This window comes from Tauraco erythrolophus, chromosome 24, assembly GCF_009769465.1.
Source record: "Tauraco erythrolophus isolate bTauEry1 chromosome 24, bTauEry1.pri, whole genome shotgun sequence".
NCBI classification, from domain to species: Eukaryota; Metazoa; Chordata; class Aves; order Musophagiformes; family Musophagidae; genus Tauraco; species Tauraco erythrolophus.
Window position 1 is genome coordinate 4764951 of NC_141488.1, and position 15637 is coordinate 4780587.

The following is a 15637-nucleotide window of genomic DNA, read 5'->3' on the forward strand; positions in this document are numbered from 1 at the left end:
GCCCAAATCTGGGCTCTGCTGGTTTCAGCAATGGGGCGACCACAGAAAAACTGCAAATTCTCGCACCCACCTGCGCGTGAGAAGCCACGAGGAGCAGAGGGACCCGTGGGGCCGGCCCACGGGCATCTCCCCAGCGCTCTGCTGCCAGCCTTCCCCCCTCGCCCTCCCTCCTGGGGCAGGGAGGGACGGGGCAGGGTCCCCCACTGCTCACCCAGGCTGTGCCAGAGCCTGTTTAAAGCTCAGGAGAACAAGGAGCCATGAGCTCCTCCAGAAGATGTTGCTTTTCTGCTCCTCCTCCCAGAGACTCCACCGCCTGGCTTCGTTTAGGAAAAGAATAAAAATGAACCAAATATGTGGGCTTTTTTCAGCTGGAAGTGGTGCGTTGGGTGCTGCCTCCCCCTATTTTTGAAACGAGCCATCCCAATTAAAGCAGGGCTTTCCCTGGGAAGAAAGGTCCGTGCAGGGACACCGGGTCCCCGCCGTTAGCGCTGCCGTCTTCCCTCCCCAGCCCTCACCCTGCCCGCCCTCCTCCGAGCCCCCGCAGCTGCCCGTTGCCTTGCCAAAGCCTTTTCATCCCGGTGGAAGCCCCCCCTCCCCGCCACCCGCCATCATTCCCGGGTTTCGGGGAGGAGGGCTGAGCTGTGCATATCTTCCTCCTCTCGGAAGTAGGCAGGTTTTCCCTGGGAGCTGGGGGACTGCTGCGCTTTCGCGGGGCAGTTGGCGACCATGTGGCTGATGCTCTGGCAGAAGTGGCATTTCTTGGGCTGCGGCGGGAGCTTGCACTCTTTGGCGTGGTGGTCCAGCCCGCCGCAGTTGTAGCATCTGCGGGGAGGAGCAGGAAAAGATTCGAGGAAGAGAAACAAAATGAGGTGGGGCGCTGCCACGGCCGTGCCCGGGACCCATCTGGCTTCGCAGAATGGGCTTGAAATGGCCCAGCCGCTGTGGGGATGTGGGGTTGGCTCTCTGGGAGCACTGGGTTTGGTCCCCAGGGAGCTCCAGCTCCAGCACGACCAGTTTGGACCCGGCTCAGTGGTGCTGTACCCAGGAGATGGCAGCAAACTCCTGCATCGAAGGACAAAAAAATCGGGGATATCGGGGACTTCCACCCCTCTGGCTCCATCACGGTTCTCACTCCTTTGTCTGCACCCAGTGTCACACACTACGGACCGACAGCCTGCGGCAGAGTGGGAACAGGCAACGGGATGACTGACAGCCCCAGGCAGGAGAACAGTTGCAGGGACCGTGGCCACCGGTGCGGGGACAGCCCCAAAGGTGGTTTCTCTCACGGCTGTGCCCTTGTAGAGCTCGTCCCCCGGGTGCCACCTTCGCACCCGAGCGGTGCGGGCAGAGGGACCTGCCTTGTGTCTGTTGTAAATCCTGCATCGGTTTAGGATGGCCACGACCCTTTACTCTTTCCTTTTCCTCTCCAGCTCCTTTCCAACGAATTTGAAAAGCCGCTTGTGAGAACAGGCGGATGGGGAGGGCAGCAGCCACTGGGAAAACCCGAGTGAGGCATCCCGGAGCAACCGGGATGGAGAGGAGAGGGGGGACGAAGGGCTGGCCAGAAACTCGCCCCGAGGCTCCCAGCCTCACCGTGGGAGATGCTGCCAGGACGTCCGGCCATTTCCTTCCCACAAGGAAGGGTTTCTCCTCGAGAAAATTACCCCTGCCCAGCGCGGCTCCCCCAGACGAGGGGAGCGGCCGCCCGGGGTGTCCCTGACCTCTGCCCCTTCGCTGCTGCTTTGCTGCCCTTTGCCCACCAAACTGCATCTGCCACTCATTAACCGCCGAAGGAAGCCACTTTCCCAGAGAAAGGGTCGCTGCCTGCCCTGCCGGACCCGAGCCCATCCCCATGCTGCGGGCAGCGTGCCGGGCACCTCCTGGTACCCACAGATCCCTGCCCCGGATCAGGCCCCGGCTGCCCCTTACCGATCTCCTTTTGATCTGCGTTTCTGGAGGCTCTTGCCCTTGGGTCTCCTCTCGCTGCCGATGCAGAAGACGCCTCCCGGGCCGGTCACCCGGATGGACTCCAAACCTTTGGATGACTTCTTGAAGGTGAACTCAACAGCTTCGCCCTCCTTCAGGCTGCGGAAACCCTCCATGTGGAGCTTGCTCTGGGGGAAACACGGGGAAAGGACGGGGGTCAGCACCGAGCCGGGGCGCATGCTGGGCACACGACAAGCCCCAGCCTAGCAAACACCTCCCATGGCATGAGAGCTGCCCAAGTCCCCTGTACCTGCCCCTGGTGAGGGGACAGATATCGGGGACCAAGCTCAACCAGGCACCTTCATCTCCCCAAAATCTCTGGAGCCCCGTTTGATAACACAGAGCCTTCAGTGAGCTGAGACACCAGTCAAGTAGGGCTCGCTCATTTGGCAAGTGAGGGCTGGCAGAGCCAGCTCTGACCCGAATTTCAACAATATTTGCTACAAAACAGCCCCTTTCTCCCACTGACACCCTGGGCTGAGGAGCAAGAGCTGCCCCTGCACCTCCCATCGCCACCCTGGGCTCGGAACACTCGCAGGGAGACCCAAACCACCATTTTAAAAAGACAAAGGGATCTTGAGGCTCTGCACAGGCACGAGCAGCCCCACTCAGGGCAGGACCTGCAGCAAGGCCAGGAGCCCCATCACTGCAGCTCACCTCAGTTCAAGCCCTTTAATCGCCTCCAATAATTAATTAAACAGCTGTTTGGCCCTGGATCGTTACTGCTGGAAGCATCTCCCGTTCCTCCCAGGATCACATCGGCCATCACCGTGCAACCAAAATCAGGAGTTCAGAAAGACCCAGGCTGGGGAGGGGGGTTGTGAGATGATAGAAAAATCCACTCCACTCTCCTGAGCTCTGTTCATTTTAGCAGAACAAATTCCTAAGGAGCCGAGCTGGGCGATGCCGCCGGCACCTCTTGCCCCGCTGTGCCAGCGAGCACAGCCGTGAGCATCGCCGCCTGCTCTGCCCGAGGATCACCGCATCCCGGACAGCCATTTGAGCAGGACTTTGGCTCCACTTCGTTAGCGGAGCCCAAACGAGCATGAGCAAAGAGTTAAGGGGGATTCGGTGGCAGAGGGAGGAGCAGCTCCGGCAGCCGGGCTGGGGATTCCCGGCAGAGCCGGCGCCAATGCCTGCGCGGCTGGAGCAGGACCCGCATTTATGAATGGAGCATCTCCCCCATTCATGTGCTGGCGAGTTCCCGTCACGTGGGCTGCGGTCGCCCATTCTTCCCGCACTGAGCCTCTGCAGGCATGGCCAGTTCCCCCTCTTCCACCCCAAATTTCACCAGGACCCACGTGGAAACATCCCGCATAAAAGCAGAGAGGGATGAAACGGAGTTGGTGGGTGTTAGGAGTGATATTTTTGCGGCGGGTCTTGCAGGATGTGGCTGCGTCCGTGGGCACTCGAGGGAAGTGGGAACGCAGCAGAGCTCAAGGAAGAACCCTTGAGGCCCCTTTTTCTGCTGCTTTTCCCCAGCTTCCATGCCCTGGGGCCCAGCTCTGGGTGGGACAGACCCCATGGGCTGGGCCAAGCCACCCACACCCACCCAGTCCGTTTGCCTGCTGGGATGGGGTCCAGGGTGGGCCAGATGGGACCATCAGAAACCTTTGCTCTCTGACCAGTTCTGGCTCCCGAAACGTAGAACCAAACCACAAGCTACGAGGTCCCCAATGAGAACAAGGACGCGACAGCATCTCACGGCAACCTCTGGGCACCCGGGGCTGGTCTGGGCAGTCCCATCACCACCTACTGCTGGCAAACACCCCGTCACGCTCAACGCGATGGCCGGGTGCTGCTCCCCAACCCCAACTTGGCTTTCCCCCGGTGCTGAGCATCACCCAAGCAGGAGCTGTGGGTCCAAAACAGCTGCCAGCACAACACAGGTTTGGCCACCGGCCCTGCGCTGTCCCCAACGTGTCACTCCACTGGACCCCTCAAACCCCTCGTGAGAGGCGGTTTGGGCGACGGGGGCTGCCACGGATGGTGAATTTGCCCCACTCCAGCAGCAGCCACAGCGTTTTGGGGACAAGGAAGAGCTGAGCATCGCTCCACGGCGCAGGAGGCAGCTCCAGAGGCTGGGGGACGAGAGCCAGAGACCCTTATCGGGGTAGAAGGGGGGGTACAGCCCCAGCCTGCCCAGCTGTGTTTACACTGCGGAGATGAAAACTCCCAGGCGCTTGGCCCCCAGGCTTCGGGACAAAGCTGAACCGTGGCGGGGGGGACCCCAGTGCACAAGCTGGGCCCCCCCAGCCCACGCCTTGGGCACCATCATCCATGGCAGCCAAACCACTGTACCCCACAGTGCCGGAGGTGCAGCTCCTTCCCCCTTCCTCCACCATGAGCCATCCATTACCCCCATTCGGAGGAAGAGGAGGGCTGGGGCAGAAGCTGTCACAAGATGATGGGGGGGGTGAAGAAGCGATTTATTTTCCAGGAGCGGGTGAGGATGACAACTGCCTCCCCAGCCCCCCAGCCCCCTCCACCAAAAGGCCAAAGGAAACGCCCTCTCCCCGGGGAAGAAGTGGGGAGGGGGGGACGGGACAGCGGCTGGGGTGCCCCAGCATCCCCCCCCCCCTCCCTTCCACCGCAGCCTTTTGATGTGAGCTGCAGAGTGGCTGGTGGTCCCTGCGCATCCCCCCTGCCCCCTTCCCAAAACACACACATTGCTGGCATTCCTCTGTTATCAGATAGGTAATCAAACTGCAGCCCATTGAATTAGCTGCATACCTCCTGCATCTGAAAGGAAGGGGCCCAGAGCCCCTGCCCCACACCACACACAAAGCCGGAGCCTTCCCAGGCCTCCACACAGCTCCCTCCCCCCCCCCCAAAAAAAAAAAATAAAGAGAGGAAGGGGGGGATTGGAGCGAGCCGGGGATGCTGGGGATGAGGGGGAGCGCAGGGGAGGGCCAGGGCCGGGAGCCACCGGCCAGCGAGAACAAAGGGCCGGCGGCGGCCGCGCTCCCGCTGCCCAAATTCCAGGAGTTCCAGGACACTGCGGGGGGAGGAAGGGTGGCCGGCATGGCCGCGGCCCCGCTGACCCCCTGCAGCCCCTCCACGCATCAGCCCTGCGCCCTGCTCGCCCGCTGCAGGAGAGTCGGGTGTTGCCCGTTGGGTGTTGGAGGAGTCTGGGTCCCACAGCTGAGCTGAGGGGTCAGTTTTGGTATGGGGGGGTGTGGGGTGACCCTGGGCTCCCTCTGGGCTCAGAATCACAAAGCATTGCCATCTTCGTAATAAAACTGTTACAAAGCATGTCCAAGAGCAACAATTTCACTTGTTATCATTAGGGTCCAGAGTTAACCAGCAGGACAAGGAACAGCAGCAGAGCTGGCACCACTTCTTCTGAGCTCTCTGCGGCCCCCCAGGCACCCCCTCGCCAGGCGACACCACGGGCACCTCTCTGCTTCTCCACCCATCCCGCATGCCAGCAGCTCTGCGGTTATTTATGGCAGACAAAGACGCAGCACATGAGCGGCTGAGCGCTGCCCACCATCCTGATTGCGCTGGGTGTCCCCCACCCTCACCCCTTCCCCACCTACACCTGGGTGCCTTCATCCCTCCTCTTCCTCCCACCCAGCAAATCCCTCATCACAGATCCCAGCGTTAGACCCGCTTCCCCTCCCGGAGGGTTGACACCGTGGAGAACCCCAGATCCAGCCACTGCTCCCCAAACTGCCAGGCTCCGGTTCGCCCCCACCCCGCTGGGCTCCCGAGGGGCTCGGTCGGCCCCGGGGTCACCATTGTCCCCATGGCCTCCCCAGCGCGACACAAGGGGACGTTTATTCCCAGCCAGCCCCGGCCACTCAATCAAACCATCTTTGTGTCCGGAGGGGCCCGGGGCGGAGCGGTCGCCGCACCTCGTACCAGTGCAGGAGCATTACAGCCGTTTAAACTTAAATCCCTCGGAAAACAAGCCGGGTTGGGATGCTGGGATAAGAACGGCTGCACCGAGCTGTGCCAGGGGTACAGCTGGGCCATGCCCAGACCATTTCGGGCAGCCTGACTCCACTTGCAGCCAGTGCCCATGCCTCAGTTTCCCCTACTCTGCAGCGGGGAAGAGGCATGAAGGGCCCAGGGGAGATGAACCCCTCAGCAGGTCCCAGCACTGGGCACGGGGATTGCTGAGCCCCAAGAGGGTCACCACACCCCATGACTGCACCCCACCTTCACCCTCAGGCTGGGGGTACCCTGACTGTGGTCCCCTCTGCTCAGCCTGCACCCACAATGGTGCCCAGGGCACCCCAGCCACTGTGCTGCCCCTTCACCTCTGTACCCCTCTGTCCTCCAGAGCCACAGCATTCCCACCCCCCCACATTCCTTGGTTTGTGCCAACCCCAGCCACTTTTGTCCCACTACGACCCCCACGGACCATCCTGGGGGACACACATGTCCCCAGGGGAGCAGCCCCAGCCCTCAGCCACCCCCGGCCCCGCAGGGCTCGGGCTTAGCCCAGAGCAGCCCCTTCCTCAGCCCTCGCACCCGCAATCAGCTGGTGCGCAGGGGGCCAATGCTCGCCCAGATTTTTGGGGCACAACTCCCCTTGCCACCGGACGATGCCTTTGCAATCCCGCTGGAACGGGGCAGCGCCAGCCCAGCTCCGAGCCCTGTCCCGGCGGAGCAAACCTCCTCTTGCAAACAGCCCCCAGAGCAGATTTCGGCAGGGTCAGACTCTGCCAACGCGGAGCAGTGACCCGAGCCCCCGTGCCACGGCAGGGCCAGCTCAGCTCCCCGCCGCCAGCCACGAGGCCAGCAGGAAAACATCCCTTTGCCTTCACAGCCCGCGCCGGGATCCGTCCCCCTGGCAAAGCCCTTCCCTCTCCCCACACCACGCAGTAAATCATCTCCCGGTGCCGGGGGACTGCACCGATGCTATTTTTGGACTCGGGCACGTACAGCTCGGAGCAGGAATCGCCCCACGGACCCTTCCTGCAGCTCAGCCCCTGTGCCAGTGGCCAGTAAGAGGGTGCCCCCTCAGCTCCGGGGGCTTGGTGCAGAGATGAAGAGGGTGATGCCTGCGGGATCCCGTTGCAGAGAGCACAGGGGGTTTAATGAAACATCACCAGGGCTTCCCAGTCTGTCTACACCATCATCTGGAGTAATATCCCCCAGGATTTTTTTCCCCGATTCAAGTAAAACCAAAATAAAACCACTTTCCTGCCAAAGTAACTATGCCTGGTCTTAATTTTCCACCATAAACCAGCAAAATTAAACGCTAGATACTAATTATAGGGGAAAAATAAAAAGTATCAATCAAGGAGTTTAATCCATCCGATACCAACCCTAAATCCACACCTTCAGCTCCTTCTGTTGTATTTTTCCTATTTTTCCCCACCCCGAGGGTGCCGAAAACTCCCGCACAGCCCAGGGGGCAGCTAATTAGGATGAGCTGCTGCGTATTAATTTCATGCTCCGCTATGAAAGCCGGGGCACGGCCGGGAGCAGCAGTGCACCTTCCGGCACTGATTTCGGCTTCATCCCACTTATCCTTAGGACCAAATAAGAAGGGAAAAGGAAACACCGGAGCCGGGGGCAGCAGGGAAAGCGGCTCGCCAAGCCAGCGGCTCCATCCTCCCCAGCTCCAACGGGAGCAATCCCATTCATTTGGGCCGTTTTATCTGGGAGACCATTTAAGGGTGGTTTCTCTCCCTGCCCCTCGCCCTGGGGCTGAGAGGGGGAGCTGGGGGAAGGGATGTGCCTGCAGCCATCGGTTAATCTTTAGACAGAGACAGGAGGCTTTTTTTGTGTGTGTGTGTCTCTCGAGGGAGTTTCAGGGGGGGGTAATAAAGCTGCTCTCTTTCCCTATTTGCCGTCAGGACGTGGGGCACAAGCGGTGCACTACAATTTTATTCCAGCAGTTAATTGATAAAACCAACAACAAAGAAATTGCTCCTACCCATCTCCTGCTAGAAAGGAGGATGCCACCCTGCCTTCCTACCCCAGGGGGTCCCTTCCCCAGGGACACACGTAACCCTTGGTGCTCCCTGGTCCTGCAGCCACCCACGCCGGCACCTCAGGGTGACCCGGGTCCCAGAGAGCAAACGCAGGAGCAAGCAGAAAAAGTGAGATATTAAGTGTCCTGTGCCTCTATAGGCATCACGGTCCAACGCACCGATTAACTCAAACCGCTGCTCTGAGCGGGTTCCCCCTTCCTCTTGCTGCCACACAGACGAAATCCCCCCGGCCGGATCCTGCACCCCAGCCCAGGAGAAAGGCAGCAGCGGACCCCACGGGAAGGCAGGACCCTGCTCCCCAGCAGGAAAACCCTCCCTTGTGCCTCTGCCTTTGCTCTCCTGCGCGGTCAGGGATGGAGCTGCCTCCAAACACGTGCTTTGTATTTTTTTTTTAAGACCTCATGTCATGCTCGGGGCTTGCCTGGCTCCATCCCTGGCTGCATGCAGGGGGATGGCATGGGCACAGGTGGGCGGCAGCCCAGGTTTGCTCAGGGAAACCCACAGCCCAATGGCAGCCATCGTGCCCCTCTGCCTAGCTGAGCAGGGATGGAGCCCCCTGCCAGCCCCAACCCCTGCGAGGCTCCCGGGGAGGGCAGCACCCATGGGACCGTGGGGGGACTGAAGAACCCCCGGTGTCCACACTGCCCCAGGGAATTGGGGAAGGCCAGGAATGCCCATGCCAGCCCCAGTGGGCAGAGTCTTACGTCCCTGCAAGGACCCCTGGGACCATCTTACCGAGATGCCACCGAACACCCTGCGGCTACTGCAGCCGCGGGGTCCCAGCGGCGCCCAGAAGCTCTGCTTGTCGGAATCACGAGAAGGAACAAAAGAGGTAAAACCAACTAACGTTGCCCTTATCAAGGCTTTGGACCCGGCGGCTTAAAGAAACGCTCGGAGACTCGGAGCCGAGCTGCATGGAGCTGCTGTTCCCAGAGGCCAGGGCGAGCAGGGCCAGGTTTGGCGACAGGCTCCAAACCCCGTCCTGCCCAGGCCAGCGGCGCTGAGCCTCGGGGCCATGGGGTGCCCAGATTTTTCCCTCTCCCTTTTTCCAGGTTGCCTTCCCTGGCAACCCCGCACTCCTCTAAGCAATGCCCAGAGCCACGGGGCAAGCCCAGAGACTCATCCACAGGGAAACACCGCAGCTTTGGGGTCTTCCCCAGCACCAGCCTGGTTTCTGCCAGCTGGAGACCCCCCACCCCTTCACAGGTGCTGCTGCTGAGCCATTCGCCTCCCTGGGACAAGCTGCTCCGCTCCTCCATGCTTCAATCCCCCCGTCTCCTCGCAGCCCCCAAATGAATCCATCTCCAGTGTCCAGGGAAGGCGTTTGAACGCAAACGCCTCATTTTTAGCTCACAATGCGAGGGAAAGGCAGCCCCGAGGAGCCCTGTTAGTCTCCTGTCCTGCCGAGATTTTAATCTCTTTGTGATCAGATAAAGGCAGAGGGAGATGGAGACGCGCTCCCTGCGGAGAAGGGCCATTCAGACCTGGTTCCTGTAATAAAGTGATTTAATAGATCTAAAGAGGCCAATTCCCTTCTTTCTCCCACAATTACTTCCTGTGGGTCATCATTCACATATGTAAATGAAGAGGGGAAGGAGCGGGTTATGGGGGGCTCTGGGGTGTTAAACCCCAATGGCTGGTTTGGGGCACCATGTGTGGTGCGGGTGGTGGGTGCCAGCACAGCACCCTGACCCCAGCACCCTGAGCCCCTCACGTGTGTGTCCCCAAGCTCATTCTGGCTTTTGCCCTCCCAGGCCTGACTCCCTCCCTGGGGAGTGGAGCCGGCACTGACTCTCAGGAAGCAGCCAGATGCTGGGATGGAGAGAGCATCAGCAGAAGAGCCCAATTCCCCACGAGCCACCCAAAAGTAGCAGGGCCGGGATGGGAACGTGAGTTTAGTCCCTCTCCGAGGAGGAGCTGGGGCTGAGCCAGTGCCAGGATGCTCCGCAGTGGGAGAGCTGCCAGGATCAGCCCTGGCCGGTTTCACTGCAGGCGAGCAGTGACTTCGTGCCACCCACAATTGGGGCAGGAGGCGAAGCCCGACCTGGAGGAGAAAATCTCGGCATGAGCCCAAAGCCGCCCAGCTTCTGGTAGTGTAAATCCTGGCACCGGGAGCCCCTGCCCTGGCACTGGGAGCCCCTGCCCCGGCACTGGGAGCCGCGCATCCACTCTGCCCCTCTACTACCCGAAATAACCCGCTCGTACCCAGCACTGCCCGTATCTCCCGAACGAAGCAAACCCTGCGCATGGGACCCTGTGGCTCCCCCAGCCCCAGCAAACCAGGGACGCCGGGAAGCTGCACCTCTGCCCAGGCGGGTGGGATGCTCCCGGCAGAGACACCCCAGCTAATTCTCTTTTCCTGCAGGAATGTGAGCAAGAGCAATCAGGAAACCAGACTGTCTGGGGGCAATAAACCCCGGGGAGAAGGGAGGGAGGGTGGGAGGCTTCTCCCCACCGGCACTGGGTCCCGCTGTGCTACACTGAGATGCAAAGACCCATTTGCTGCCTCTTGAGCACCAGGATCTTGATTTTCCCTGGCTGATTTGGAGCTCTCACCTCCAAACCCAGCAGTGTTTCTGGCCTGGAATGGCTGCTCCTACCAAGGCACCTTCCCCACGCTGCAGCCAAAAAAGGGATTTGCGTCTGCCCTGGTCATCGCTCACTTGCCAAACCACCGTAGCCCTGCCTGGAGCAGCCGCTGCCTTGTGGGCAGGCGGTAAGAGACCCCCAGGACCTCCCCGGTCCCAGGAGCGCTGTACAACCCAGGGGCTCAGTCCTGTACCCCCAACCCATCAGCAGACTGCAGGACAGACCCTGATTTGGGGGGATTTGGGAAGAGCAGCAGCCACTGAAGCTGGCTGGTCCAGGGGCAGGCATGGCACCATCATCCTGCTCCAGCCTGAATCTCACGCGGCTGCTCCCAGCTGTACCCACAAAACCACTTGTGTTTGCTCCAGAGATGCCCGAGCCCCCGTCACTCCTGCTCGCTCCACTCCCCGGCCCCAAAGGCTGCTGTCTTCCCGGGGCGAGGGGGCACAGGGCACACTCATCACACAGACCCCTTTCCACGCAAGCCGGTGCCGAGCCCCACGTCTCCCTCACAATGCCAGCCCGGATTTGGGCCCCGTCCCCAAACCCATTTCCCCAGCCCCTAAACAGGGTCTCCCCCAGCAGATCCTCCCCCGCCAGCCGGTTCAAAGCAGCCGCGGCCCCGAATTTGCGACTTCCCTCAGTGCAGGATCACCAACACGTGTGGGGTTTCCCTGCTCAGTGAGCTGCACGCGGGTCAAATCCGGACACGGGACTGTCACCATGATACAGGATCCATAGGGGCACATACGTGATCCCGCACGCCTTTGTGCCAGCCCCAGACAAAACCAGGAGTGCGGGCAGAGATACTCCCTCCCGGGGATAAGCCACAGCTGAGGGAAACCCCAACTTCGCATCCCTGCCTGGCTCAGGACCCTGTCCTCGGGGCAAAACCAGCTCTTCCCCAGGTCCCTTCACGGGGTGAACAGCATTCCTGCTCCGGCACATCCCGCTCAGCCCCACGGACACCTGCTCCCCGAGATCCAGTCCCGAAGGGCTCCCCAGGGAACCATAATGGGAAAATGAAATCGCTCGAGGATCCGCTTACAGGACCGGTCCCCAGAGAGGAGCCCTGGGCTACAATGGGGCAAGCAGCTGTACCTGCCCATCGCCACCCGCCTCGCTCCAGGGAAACGAGCCCGGGAGACCCTGGCTCGCCCAGGATGCTGGTGGGATGAAGGAGAGCCGTGACCTCGCGTGGAGGCGGCATGAGGGTCCCCATCCTGCCTTGCATCCTCCATGGTGGAGTGCCAGGGGCTGCATCCCCTTCCCTCCCCAGAACCCCCCGCGGGATCCGGCCTCGTACCTGATGGACGAAGACATCGACGGGCGAGTCCAGCGTCGCACCGCCCTTGGCGGTCATGGAGAGGAAGCCGAAGCCCATGCGGACATTGAACCACTTACAGATGCCGGAGCCGTGCAGCGGCTGGGGCTCGTTGTCGGCCTTGGGCGAGTCTCCGGCCGGCTCCTCGCCCGGCTTCGCACCTGGGGAAAGACCCACCAAGCCGCTGAGCCGAGGGGCTGGGGGATGCGGGGGGTCCCCTCCCTGGCCCAGCTGCCCCGCACCCAACCAGGCAGCCCGGAGCAGGAGCCCCAGATCCTGCTCGGGTTCTCCAGGCAGGAAAAGGCAAGGAAAAAAACCTCAAAAAAACCAAAAACCACCCCAAACGGAGCAGTCAGCTCTGCCTCCACATGTGCGTGGGGATCACCCCAGGAGCGGGGGAAAATGAAGGCAGGTCCTGCCGGCAGGACCCGGGCGGTGTGTGGGGTGGGGACCCTAAATTCGTTCTCCTCTCAAAATTGTTAAAAACGAAAAAAAAAAAAATCAAATCCAAACCAACAGCTCCAAACCCAAAAAACAAATGAAAAAGCCAAACTTTAAAAAAAATAATTAAATAATCACGAAAAAGGGAAAAAATACCCTAAAATACCAACCCGAAATCCCCCTGCCCCCAGCAAACCACGCTGGAGAAAGTCTCTCTCCTGCCGTCAGCATCCCCCTGCTGCACGGGGACCCCCCCGCTCCCAAACGACCCCAGCAGCCACCACCGGCCCCGAACTTCTGGGCTCATCCTGGGGCTGGGAGGGGGATGTTGAAACAAAAAAATCCCCCCCCCCTCCCTTCACCGAGCCCCCCAGAGCTGCAGCGGGGGAGCGAACCCACCCGGGCCCGGCCTCGCTGCTGGGGCGCAGCGGGGCTGGGTGGGCCGGGGTCGGGGGGGCGTGGGGGGGGTCCCTGCGCCCCCCGGCCGGGCTCTGCCGCCGTTATTAATAATCGCGGAGCCGAGGCGGGCTGCGACAATAATATAACTTAACCTGCAAACTGCTGGTTGGAAACAGACCCCATCCCGACACTCGCTTGCAAATTCCGAGTTTGTGGCTGTTACCGCCTCCTCCCTCCTCCTCCTCGGCCAGCTTTGAGGGTATCAGCCCAGCCAAAAAAAAAAAAAAAAAAAAAAAAAAAGGAAAAAAAAAAAGGAAAAAAAAAACCCTCAACAAAAAAAAAACCAGCTTAGACCCCGCCGGGAGGGAGCCGGGAGAGGTTTGACTCCATCTTCACTCCAACAATAGGGGTGGGAGGGAGCGGGAAGGTTTTTTCAAAGGCTCCCAAATTCTCGCAGACAATAGCAGCCCCCGCCCCCCCCCCGCTACCCCCCACCCCCAGGACCCACCCGCGGGGCTGGGGGGCGCCGGGCCCTGCTCCGCCATCCCGCCCCCACGTGATCCTAATTAACACCCACCCCCCCACCCCCCCCCGGTAATAGCGACACATTCCGGGAGGGATTTGGAGGGGGGGGGGGGGTGGGTTGACCCCCCCGACACTTAGGGGCGAGGCCACCTGTCAAGGGAAGACGTGACCCCCGGGGGGGTGAGGAGGTGGGACCCCCGAGGACTGGGGGCAGTTTCCACGCCGTTTCTCCGCGCCCCCCGCCCCAGCCGCCCCCACGAGCGGAGCCACCTGCGAGCCACGACCCGTGTCCCGGGACACGGCGCGGCGAGAGAACCGGGACTGGGACACCGCGTGGGGAGATGGGGGCCGGTTTTCCGTGACACCGGGGCCTTCCTGCAGCCCCATCCCGTGTCCCGCGAGTGGGGCGTGCAGCCCCCCGGGGGCTGTGCCCCCCCTCACCCCCGCCCCGTGCTTCCCCCCGGCCCGGCGGCACAGGCTGCCCTCCCGCCGGCGGGGGAGCGGTGCCGGAGGCGCGGCGGGGGCGGGGGCCCGGCGCCCCCCGGGCCGGGCGGGGACAAAGGGCGAGTGACCAGCGGCTCCATTTCCGGCGGGCGGACAATGCCCCGCTGCCGCCCCGGCCCGTGGGGCCACAGCGCCGCCCGCCGCCCCTCCCGGGCGGTGTGGGGTGCCCGTGGGGTCCCCCCCCCATCACCGCCCCCGAAGCGGGGGGAACCGGCAGTGCCCCCCCATCCCCCGCCGCCGGGGTGAGCCAGGGGCGGGGGGAGCTGGGGCTGACCGCGGCCGCCCCACGCGGGACTCGCCCCGCGTGGTGCCACTGCGCGGGGTAGGGGCAGGGGGGCACCGTGAGGCGGCTGGGCACGCTGGAGACCGCGGTGCCACCCGGGGGCCCCTCGGCCCGGCCCGGTGCTACCGGCAACGTCCCGCGTGGGGAAGCCCCGCGCGAGCGCCCCGCGGCCGCCGCTGGCGCTGGCCATGGTGCTGAACGGCGCCGCCCCTGTCCAGGGTCCTGGGCGGCTGCCGGCCTCCTCCTGCCCTTCCTCCTCCTCTTCCTCCTCCTCCTGCCCCGCACACCCTCCCCTCGACCGCCACCGAGGCACCCACACCCGGGGGCTCCGCGTTGCTCCTTCCCCACGGAGCCGAGCAGCCCCGCGTGACTCCCACCTGCCGGTCTAGGGTGACAGTGAAGGAGGAAGAGGAGGAGGAAGATGGTCTTTCTCTGCGTGGGCACCCTGAGGGCAGGGAGATGGGTGAACCCTCGGGAGGAGGCTGGAGCAGAGCTGCCCTCCGAGCCCCTGCCCCCCGACACGTCAGTACCAGTGAACCAGGGTCCCACGGGGCACGGGTGGAGCAGGGGGTGCCCGTGACTCACCCACAGTAGCGTTAATAATTCCATGACGCTCACAGGGTGTCACCTCATCTTTGTGCTGGTTTTCAGGGGAAAACTCCACTGGTCTCTTGTTCACGGCATCAGTCTTGAGTCAAGTCCACAAAGCCAACGAGCAGCTCCTCATCTTCGACAGCAGGAGAGCAGAGTCTGGCCAGGTGCTTCCCGGCCACAGACCAGGATTCCTGCTCCCACCCATGACCAGGCTCCGGCAGCCTCCAGAGCTCCCTGCCCAGAGGGGACACCAGGCTGGGGATAGTCTTGGCAAGAGGAAAACCACGCTGTGTCTTCACACTCACTCGTCTTCATGCTCCCCCTCTCCCTCCCAGCATCCATGGCCGTCCTGGGTGGGGATCCGCTGCGGGACCACCCCAGCAGCTGCAGGAGCCGGGGCACACCTGGGTGCCTCTCCCAGCTGGTGAGGCCAGGTTCATGAGTTCCCTTTATTCTTGTTCTCCTCTTTGTGGGATAATTAAGGCAAGAGGAAAGAAGGGGGGAAAAAAACCCCCAAGACTTGCGGGACATCCCTGTGGTCTCTCCTTTCCTCTCAGCTCATCCCTCCTTCCAGCCCTTCTCCTTCCTCACTTCCTCCCTTTCACCTGGGATTTGGGAAGGGCACAGTGATTCGCTCCCATGCTTCTGCAAAAAAAAGCCCACGAGTGACCTCAGCCCACTCGTGGGGGATAAGGGGAACCCGAACAAGACCCTGGCGCTGAGCAGGGCCAGGGCCAAGGTTTGCAGAGCAGCCCAGAGAAACAGGGTCCCCTTCCGTCCCCAGAGGGGACACTCCGATGGCAGCATTCACACGGCCTGGGGACGGTGCCCTGGGGCACACAGGACACCCCGCAGCGGGGCGGGAGGTGGGCAGAGGCATTGAGGGAAGGATTTGGTGAGGAATTAGCCCTTGCTTTCTCCAAAACGAATCCTTCAGAAAATAATCCATCACCGCGCACCAGCTCCCTCCCCCCAGCCCCTTCCTGATGGACGGAGGAGACCAGCTGCCCTCAGAGACGCTTTCCTGGGACTCCAGTT

At 62.1% G+C, this 15637-nt stretch overlaps 1 protein-coding gene across 1 annotated transcript; it reads right to left on the reverse strand.

Annotated features, from left to right (window-relative positions):
• Positions 1-608: 608 nt before the first annotated feature.
• Positions 609-12876, reverse strand: LIN28A (lin-28 RNA binding posttranscriptional regulator A). The gene is made up of 4 exons (XM_086625982.1): positions 12846-12876; positions 11836-12014; positions 1930-2114; positions 609-822 (listed from the first exon to the last, which is right to left on the reverse strand). The coding sequence occupies exons 1-4, from the start codon at positions 12874-12876 to the stop codon at positions 609-611; spliced, it is 609 nt and encodes a 202-aa protein (XP_086482108.1).
• Positions 12877-15637: the final 2761 nt, after the last annotated feature.

What these genes read in the sequence shown, in the direction of transcription:
- LIN28A (XM_086625982.1), bottom strand. Translation starts at nt 12,876, where the DNA reads ATGGGGTCTGTTTCCAACCAGCAGTTTGCAG. An exon ending in TTCCAACCAGCAGTTTGCAG is followed by an intron (nt 12,015 to 12,845) that starts GTTAAGTTATAT and finishes GTCTTTCCCCAG; the next exon opens with GTGCGAAGCCGGGCGAGGAG. An exon ending in CGCAGATCAAAAGGAGATCG is followed by an intron (nt 823 to 1,929) that starts GTAAGGGGCAGC and finishes TCCTCCCCGCAG; the next exon opens with ATGCTACAACTGCGGCGGGC.